The sequence below is a fragment of the Thalassophryne amazonica genome, chromosome 11, assembly GCF_902500255.1.
Source record: "Thalassophryne amazonica chromosome 11, fThaAma1.1, whole genome shotgun sequence".
Lineage (NCBI taxonomy): Eukaryota > Metazoa > Chordata > Actinopteri > Batrachoidiformes > Batrachoididae > Thalassophryne > Thalassophryne amazonica.
The window spans coordinates 54,615,124-54,625,303 of record NC_047113.1 but is presented as its reverse complement, the minus strand read 5'-3'; the positions used below and the strand labels follow the sequence as shown (position 1 = coordinate 54,625,303).

The following is a 10,180-nucleotide window of genomic DNA, read 5'->3' as shown; positions in this document are numbered from 1 at the left end:
ATCCAGGTTCAGGTACAATGGTAGTAGGCTAAGCAGCTCACACCACAATTCCCTATCCTCGGTCAAGTCCTGTAGCTCTTCCCAGGGGATCCCAAGGTTTTCCCAAGCCAGCTGGGAAATATAATCCCTCCAAAAAGGTGTGGATGGAGTTTCATCAGTTGACTTCCTGTTCCGGAGCACAGCGGTGTTCTGCTGTATCTGTTAGCTGTTTGAACTGAGCTGTTTGAGTTCTTTGAATTAACAGTCTTTTTCAAGACTTTTTTACTTTTTTACTTTTTTTTACTTTTTCACCGTGCTCCAACGCCTAAGGAAGACCTCTAACGGTCGAAGCATCGCGACGGAGCTCTTTTATCAGCTGGCCTTCATCAGCGTTGGCAGGCTAACTAGCTTGCTAACGCTTTCGTTTTTATTTTTGTTTTATTTTTTAGCACTGTTGTCGTGCTGCTCCACAGCTTGCCTAGTGGATTTTTATTTTATTTTAGCGCTGTTGTCGTGTGTTACCTGTGCTGCTCCACAGCCTGTCCAGTGGATTTTTATTTTATTTTTTAGCACTGTTGTCGTGCGTTACCTGTGCTGCTCCACAGCCTGTTCAGTGGATTTTTATTTTATTTTTTAGCACTGTTGTCGTGTGTTACCTGTGCTGCTCCACAGCCTGTTCAGTGGATTTTTATTTTATTTTTTAGCACTGTTGTCGTGTGTTACCTGTGCTGCTCCACAGCCTGTTCAGTGGATTTTTATTTTATTTTAGCGCTGTTGTCGTGCGTTGCCTGTGCTGCTCCACAGCCTGTCCAGTGGATTTTTATTTTATTTTTAGCACTGTTGTCGTGCGTTACCTGTGCTGCTCCACAGCCTGTTCAGTGGATTTTTATTTTATTTTTTAGCACTGTTGTCGTGCGTTACCTGTGCTGTTCCACAGCCTGTCCAGTGGATTTTTATTTTATTTTTTACCACTGTTGTCGTGTGTTACCTGTGCTGCTCCACAGCCTGTCCAGTGGATTTTTATTTTATTTTTTGGCACTGTTGTCGTGTGTTACCTGCGCTGCTCCACAGCCTGTTCAGTGGATTTTTGTTTTGTTTTTTGGCACTGTTGTCGTGCGTTACCTGTGCTGCTCCACAGCCTGTCCAGTGGATTTTTATTTTATTTTTTGGCACTGTTGTCGTGTGTTACCTGCGCTGCTCCACAGCCTGTTCAGTGGATTTTTGTTTTGTTTTTTGGCACTGTTGTCGTGCGTTACCTGTGCTGCTCCACAGCCTGTCCAGTGGATTTTTATTTTATTTTTTGGCACTGTTGTCGTGCGTTACCTGTGCTGCTCCACAGCCTGTCCAGTGGATTTTGATTTTGATTTTATTTTTTTTTAGCACTGTTGTCGTGTGTTACCTGTGCTGCTCCACAGCCTGTCTAGTGGATTTTTATTTTATTTTTTACCACTGTTGTCGTGTGTTACCTGTGCTGCTCCGCAGCCTGTCCAGTGGATTTTTATTTTATTATTATTATTATTTATTTTTTTTTTTTTTTAGCACTGTTGTCGTGTGTTACCTGTGCTGCTCCACAGCCTGTCCAGTGGATTTTTATTTTATTTTTTAGCACTGTTGTCGTGCGTTACCTGTGCTGCTCCACAGCCTGTCCAGTGGATTTTTATTTTATTTTTTACCACTGTTGTCGTGCGTTACCTGTGCTGCTCCACAGCCTGTCCAGTGGATTTTGATTTTGATTTTGATTTTATTTTTTTTTGGCGCTGTTGTCGTGCGTTACCTGTGCTGCTCCACAGCCTGTCCAGTGGATTTTTATTTAGCGCTGTTGTCGTGCGTTACCTGTGCTGCTCCACAGCCTGTCTAGTGGATTTTTATTTTGTTTTAGCACTGTTGTCGTGCGTTGCCTGTGCTGCTCCACAGCCTGTCCAGTGGATTTTTATTTTTATTTTATTTTATTTTTTAGCACTGTTGTTGTGCGTTACCTGTGCTGCTCCACAGCCTGTCTAGTGGATTTTTATTTTGTTTTAGCACTGTTGTCGTGCGTTACCTGTGCTGCTCCACAGCCTGTCCAGTGGATTTTGATTTAGCACTGTTGTCGTGCGTTACCTGTGCTGCTCCACAGCCTGTCCAGTGGATTTTTATTTTGTTTTAGCACTGTTGTCGTGCGTTGCCTGTGCTGCTCCACAGCCTGTCCAGTGGATTTTTATTTTTATTTTATTTTTTAGCACTGTTGTCGTGCGTTACCTGTGCTGCTCCACAGCCTGTCTAGTGGATTTTTATTTTGTTTTAGCACTGTTGTCGTGTGTTGCCTGTGCTGCTCCACAGCCTGTCCTGTGGATTTTTATTTTTATTTTATTTTATTTTTTAGCACTGTTGTTGTGCGTTACCTGTGCTGCTCCACAGCCTGTCTAGTGGATTTTTATTTTATTTTAGCACTGTTGTCGTGCGTTACCTGTGCTGCTCCACAGCCTGTCTAGTGTCGGATTCCCTGTTTGGGAATCCGCTAGCTTAGCGTAGCTACTAGCTCTTAGCCGTTTTAGCATGGCAGCTTCTCCTGTCTCTCCCATACTTTTCTGCTCTGGGTGTGAAATGTTTAGTTATTCCTCGGCCTCTTTTAGCAGTAACGGTACTTGTAATAAGTGCAGCTTATTCGTAGCTTTGGAGGCCAGGCTGGGCGAATTGGAGGCTCGGCTCCGCACCGTGGAAAATTCTACAGCTAGCCAGGCCCCTGTAGTCGGTGCGGACCAAGGTAGCTTAGCCGCCGTTAGTTCCCCCCTGGCAGACCCCGTGCAGTCGGGAAGGCAGGCTGACTGGGTGACTGTGAGGAGGAAGCGTAGCCCTAAACAGAAGCCCCGTGTACACCGTCAACCCGTTCACATCTCTAACCGTTTTTCCCCACTCGACGATACACTCGCCGAGGATCAAACTCTGGTTATTGGCGACTCTGTTTTGAGAAATGTGAAGTTAGCGACACCAGCAACCATTGTCAATTGTCTTCCGGGGGCCAGAGCAGGCGACATCGAAGGACATTTGAAATTGCTGGCTAAGGCTAAGCGTAAATTTGGTAAGATTGTAATTCACGTCGGCAGTAATGACACTCGGTTACGCCAATCGGAGGTCACTAAAATTAACATTGAATCGGTGTGTAACTTTGCAAAAACAATGTCGGACTCTGTTGTTTTCTCTGGGCCCCTCCCCAATCAGACCGGGAGTGACATGTTTAGCCGCATGTTCTCCTTGAATTGCTGGCTGTCTGAGTGGTGTCCAAAAAATGAGGTGGGCTTCATTGATAATTGGCAAAGCTTCTGGGGAAAACCTGGTCTTGTTAGGAGAGACGGCATCCATCCCACTTTAGAGGGAGCAGCTCTCATTTCTAGAAATCTGGCCAATTTTTTGGGATCCTCCAAACTGTGACTGTCTAGCGTTGGGACCAGGAGGCAGAGCTGTGGTCTTATACACCTCTCTGCAGCTTCTCTCCCCCTGCCATCCCCCTATTACCCCATCCCCGTAGAGACGGTGCCTGCTCCCAGACCACCAATAACTAGCAAAAATCTATTTAAGCATAAAAATTCAAAAAGAAAAAATAATATAGCACCTTCAATTGCACCACAGACTAAAACAGTTAAATGTGGTCTATTAAACATTAGGTCTCTTTCTTCTAAGTCCCTGTTGGTAAATGATATAATAATTGATCAACGTATTGATTTATTCTGCCTAACAGAAACTTGGTTACAGCAGGATGAATATGTTAGTTTAAATGAGTCAACACCCCCGAGTCACACTAACTGTCAGAATGCTCGTAGCACGGGCCGAGGTGGAGGATTAGCAGCAATCTTCCATTCCAGCTTATTAATTAATCAAAAACCTAGACAGAGCTTTAATTCATTTGAAAGCTTGTCTCTTAGTCTTGTCCATCCAAATTGGAAGTCCCAAAAACCAGTTTTATTTGTTATTATCTATCGTCCACCTGGTCGTTACTGTGAGTTTCTCTGTGAATTTTCAGACCTTTTGTCTGACTTAGTGCTTAGCTCAGATAAGATAATTATAGTGGGCGATTTTAACATCCACACAGATGCTGAGAATGACAGCCTCAACACTGCATTTAATCTATTATTAGACTCTATCGGCTTTGCTCAAAAAGTAAATGAGTCCACCCACCACTTTAATCATATTTTAGATCTTGTTCTGACTTATGGTATGGAAATAGAAGACTTAACAGTATTCCCTGAAAACTCCCTTTTGTCTGATCATTTTTTAATAACATTTACATTTACCCTGATGGACTACCCTGCAGTGGGGAATAAGTTTCATTACACTAGAAGTCTTTCAGAAAGCGCTGTAACTAGGTTTAAGGATATGATTCCTTCTTTATGTTCTCTAATGTCATATACCAACACAGAGCAGAGTAGCTACCTAAACTCTGTAAGGGAGTTAGAGTATCTTGTCAATAGTTTTACATCCTCATTGAAGACAACTTTGGATGCTGTAGCTCCTCTGAAAAAGAGAGCTTTAAATCAGAAGTGTCTGACTCCGTGGTATAACTCACAAACTCGTAGCTTAAAGCTGATAACCCGTAAGTTGGAGAGGAAATGGCGTCTCACTAATTTAGAAGATCTTCACTTAGCCTGGAAAAAGAGTTTGTTGCTCTATAAGAAAGCCCTTTGTGAAGCTAGGACATCTTTCTACTCATCACTAATTGAAGAAAATAAGAACAACCCCAGGTTTCTTTTCAGCACTGTAGCCAGGCTGACAAAGAGTCAGAGCTCTATTGAGCTGAGTATTCCATTAACTTTAACTAGTAATGACTTCATGACTTTCTTTGCTAACAAAATTTTGACTATTAGAGAAAAAATTACTCATAACCATCCCAAAGATGTATCGTTATCTTTGGCTGCTTTCAGTGATGCCGGTATTTGGTTAGACTCTTTCTCTCCGATTGTTCTGTCTGAGTTATTTTCATTAGTTACTTCATCCAAACCATCAACATGCTTATTAGACCCCATTCCTGCCAGGCTGCTCAAGGAAGTCCTACCATTATTTAATGCTTCAATCTTAAATATGATCAATCTATCTTTGTTAGTTGGTTATGTACCACAGGCCTTTAAGGTGGCAGTAATTAAACCATTACTTAAAAAGCCATCACTTGACCCAGCTATCTTAGCTAATTATAGGCCAATCTCCAACCTTCCTTTTCTCTCAAAGATTCTTGAGAGGGTAGTTGTAAAACAGCTAACTGATCACCTGCAGAGGAATGGTCTATTTGAAGAGTTTCAGTCAGGTTTTAGAATTCATCATAGTACAGAAACAGCATTTAGTGAAGGTTACAAATGATCTTCTTATGGCTTCGGACAGTGGACTTATCTCTGTGCTTGTTCTGTTGGACCTCAGTGCTGCTTTTGATACTGTTGACCATAAAATTTTATTACAGAGATTAGAGCATGTCATAGGTATTAAAGGCACTTGCGCTGCGGTGGTTGAATCATATTTGTCTAATAGATTACAGTTTGTTCATGTAATGGGGAATCTTCTTCACAGACTAAAGTTAATTATGGAGTTCCACAAGGTTCTGTGCTAGGACCAATTTTATTCACTTTATACATGCTTCCCTTGGGCAGTATTATTAGACGGTATTGCTTAAATTTTCATTGTTACGCAGATGATACCCAGCTTTATCTATCCATGAAGCCAGAGGATACGCACCATTAGCTAAACTGCAGGATTGTCTTACAGACATAAAGACATGGATGACCTCTAATTTCCTGCTTTTAAACTCAGATAAAACTGAAGTTATTGTACTTGGCCCCACAAATCTTAGAAGCATGGTGTCTAACCAGATCGTTACTCTGGATGGCATTTCCCTGATCTCTAGTAATACTGTGAGAAATCTTGGAGTTATTTTTGATCAGGATATGTCATTCAAAGCGCATATTAAACAAATATGTAGGACTGCCCTTTTTGCATTTACGCAATATCTCTAAAATCAGAAAGGTCTTGTCTCAGAGTGATGCTGAAAAACTAATTCATGCATTTATTTCCTCTAGGCTGGACTATTGTAATTCATTATTATCAGGTTGTCCTAAAAGTTCCCTAAAAAGCCTTCAGTTGGTTCAGAATGCTGCAGCTAGAGTACTGACGGGGACTAGCAGGAGAGAGCATATCTCACCCGTGTTGGCCTCCCTTCATTGGCTTCCTGTTAATGCTAGAATAGAATTTAAAATTCTTCTTCTTACTTATAAGGTTTTGAATAATCAGGTCCCATCTTATCTTAGGGACCTCGTAGTACCATATTACCCCATTAGAGCGCTTCGCTCTCAGACTGCGGGCTTACTTGTAGTTCCTAGGGTTTGTAAGAGTAGAATGGGAGGCAGAGCCTTCAGCTTTCAGGCTCCTCTCCTGTGGAACCAGCTCCCAATTCAGATCAGGGAGACAGATACCCTCTCTACTTTTAAGATTAGGCTTAAAACTTTCCTTTTCGCTAAGGCTTATAGTTAGGGCTGGATCGGGTGACCCTGGACCATCCCTTGGTTATGTTGCTTTAGACGTAGACTGTGTTTCATAATTATTGTATGGCCTTGCCTTGCAATGTGGAGCGCCTTGGGGCAACTGTTTGTTGTGATTTGGCGCTATACAAGAAAAAAGTTGATTGATTGATTGAAAATGTCCTGGGCGTTCCCCCAGTAGGACAATAAAACAAGGAAGAATAAAACATTGGACCAGATCTACAGAAATGTTCCCGGAGCTTATAAGACCCACTTCTTGCCTCATCTTGGACAGTCGGACTACTTATCCCTGCTCCAAACCCAAACCTACAAACCTCTCATCAGCAGAACAAAACCATACATCAAGACAGTGCAGCTGAGGAAGTTTCTTCAGCCTTGCAGGACTGTTTTAGTGACACCAGGTGGGAGATCTTGGAACACCCAGACATTGGGCACTACACCACCACATTCCTATCTTACATCAACTTCTGCGCAGACACTGCAACTAGAAAAAAAAAAAAGAAAGATCAAAATGTTACCAATTCAGAAACCCTGGTTCAACAACAGCTTCCAGAAACTGCTCAGAGCCTGGGACACAGCACTGAGATCAGGAGACAGGGAAGAGTACAGGAGGGCAAGGGTCAACCTACACAGAGGCATTGCATTGGTCAAACAAGAGTACAAGCGAAACATTGAAGACAACTTCAGTGCCACGTGGCAAGGCGAAAGGTACATCACTGACAACAAGCAGAGCAACAGTCACCCCAACTCCACTGACCCCTCCCTCTCTTATTCTTTGCCCTCTTTGAAGACCGTTCCAGGTCCATCAGGGGACCAGACACATTTAACTCACTCTCCAGACCTATCAGGTAAAGACAACACTTCTAAATACCAACTGCAATAAAGCAACTGGCCCTGATGGTGTTTCAGGAAGAACACTAAAGGTATGTGCTGACCAGTGTTCCCATAGTTACTTTGAAAATGATTACTCCATGAAAAAATAACTTATTACTTTACTGATTACTCAATTTTGAAACTACCTAAGTTAGATTACCTGGGGGGTTCCCATGATGCACTGTTTCTTTTTCTTTTTGCTCTGTATGCACCACTCTGCATTTAATCATTAGTGATCGATCTCTGCTCCCCTCCACAGCATGTCTTTTTCCTGGTTCTCTCCCTCAGCCCCAACCAGTCCCAGCAGAAGACTGCCCCTCCCTGAGCCTGGTTCTGCTGGAGGTTTCTTCCTGTTAAAAGGGAGTTTTTCCTTCCCACTGTAGCCAAGTGCTTGCTCACAGGGGGTCGTTTTGACCGTTGGGGTTTTACATAATTATTGTATGGCCTTGCCTTACAATATAAAGCGCCTTGGGGCAACTGTTTGTTGTGATTTGGCGCTATATAAAAAAAATTGATTGATTGATTGATTGAAAAGACAAATGTGCAACAGAATTTGGAGACGCTGAGGAGGCCTGGAGTGTGGAGACCCAGACTGGGCTGCTGTTGAAACAGGAAGCTGCAGTCCGAAGGAACCAGAACCAGCGATGATTTTGACCTTTGACTTATGACTTTGAGCAGTTTGATGCCAGTTTTCTGATAAATGAGGTTGTGAAATAAAAGAGAAGCAGGGTGATAAAAAGCATCAGATAAATCAGTTCCTGTTCATGTTATCAAGATCTTCTCATGTATAAAACAATGGAGCTCATCACCAAAAGTCATTATTGAACCTCAGCCTTTGTGTGTCAAGTGAACGTCAAGTCCAGGAAACCCGCTTCTACAAATTCATCTCCTGGAGCAGGTAACACCTTCCACCTCTCCTCACCTCTTACTTTAAAATCTGCAGGACAAATTACTGCGTGTGTGTGTGTGTGTGTGTGTGTGTGTGTGTGTGTGTGTGTGTGTGTGTGTGTGTGTGTGTGTGTGTGTGTGTTTGATGAAAATGTGAAAGAGAAAGAAAAATGGTGAGATGACTTTGGATCTGTTTCTCCTGTAGAGGAATCTTGAAAGGAAAATCCCACCAGCACTGAAACAAATACAAATATACACAAATATATTAGAATGTGTCCAAATGACACAACTTTCTTCCATTTCAAATTGAGAAGCATAAAGAATATACATTTTATTATGTAAATTTTAATATTATAATTTTCCTGTATTTATTTTTTTGAAAACCACGAGAAAATTATGTTATTTGACAACATTCTGATGATGTGTAACTGATGTTAATATTTAAATCATGTAAAAGGTTGATTTATTTTTAGTCGTGCATGTGAGAGAAGAATGAAGCATCACTGCTGTGTTTCAGGTCCCACACGGTGAAGGTGCTTATGTCCATCATGAAGCTCCTACTTCTGTTATTCTGTGAGTATACTGTATATATGTCTGCCTGTGTGTGTGTGTGTGTGTGCATGTTTGTGCTGTATATCTGTATGTATGTATGTCTGTATGTGTGTATGTATGTATTTGTAAGTCTGTATGTGTGTATGTACTGTACGTAGGTGTGTATGTATGTATTTGTAAGTTTGTATGTGTGCATGTACTGTACGTATGTCTGTATGTGTGTATGTATGTATTTGTATGTCTGTATGTTTAGGTCTGTATGTGTGTATGTGCATGCCTGTATGTGTGTATGTGAGTATGTTTGTATGTTTGTATTTGTGTATGTCTGTAGGTGTATGTCTGTATGTGTGTATGTCTGTATTCTTTATTCTTTATTCACCACCATAATAACTAAATAAAAACGGTACATAAAAACAGGGGTGTATATAAAATGTATGTATACGAGGGCTGTCAATAAAGTATAGGTCCTTTTTATTTTTTTCAAAAACTATATAGATTTCATTCATATGTTTTTACGTCAGACATGCTTGAACCCTCGTGCACATGCGTGAGTTTTTCCACGCCTGTCGGGGACGTCATTCGCCTGTGAGCACTCCTTGTGGGAGGAGTCGTCCTGCCCCTCGTCGGAATTCCTTTGTCTGAGAAGTTGCTGAGAGACTGGCGCTTTGTTTGATCAAAATTTTTTCTAAACCTGTGAGACACATCGAAGTGGACACGGTTCGAAAAATTAAGCTGGTTTTCGGTGAAAATTTTAACGGCTGATGAGAGATTTTGAGGTGATACTGTCGCTTTAAGGACTTTAAGGACCCACGGTGCGAGATGTCTCGCAGCGCTCTCAGGCGCCATCGTCAGCCTGTTTCAAGCTGAAAACCTCCACATTTCAGGCTCTATTGATCCAGGACATTGTGAGAGAGAGTGAAGTTTCAGAAGAAGTCGGTTTCAGCATTTTATCCGGATATTCCACTGTTAAAGGAGATTTTTTTAATGAAAGACGTGCGGACGGATTGCAGCGTCGGCTCGCAGCCACTGCGACGCTCCGCCACAGTAAAAACACCTCTGTTGGAAGCCTTAAGGACAACTTGGAACATGTCCAGCTGTTAAACAATTTCTCATATACTCACTCCATTGAAAGCCATCAAAAGCCGCCTGGATTTTACAAATGGTTATCAACACGGAGGTGTTTTTTTCCTGTGCCGCCGCACCGCGCCGGCTGCATCCCGACGTGCGGACGTCTTTCATTAAAAAAATCTCCTTTAACAGTGGAATATCCGGATAAAATGCTGAAACCGACTTCTTCTGAAACTTCTCTGTTCTCTCACGACGTCCTGGACCAATAGAGCCTGAAATGTGGAGGTTTTAAGCTTGAAACAGGCTGACGACGGCACCTGGGAGCG

General features: G+C 42.1%; 1 protein-coding gene across 1 annotated transcript in view; it reads left to right on the top strand.

Annotated features, from left to right (window-relative positions):
• The first annotated feature begins 6,984 nt into the window (after window positions 1-6,984).
• Window positions 6,985-10,180, top strand: part of LOC117519684 — an 18,751-nt gene continuing 15,555 nt past the window's right edge. Inside the window, exons 1-2 of the mRNA XM_034180948.1 lie at window positions 6,985-7,181; window positions 8,194-8,244. Of these exons, the coding sequence (XP_034036839.1) occupies window positions 6,985-7,181; window positions 8,194-8,244 (248 nt within the window). The remainder of the gene's footprint in view (window positions 7,182-8,193; window positions 8,245-10,180) is intronic.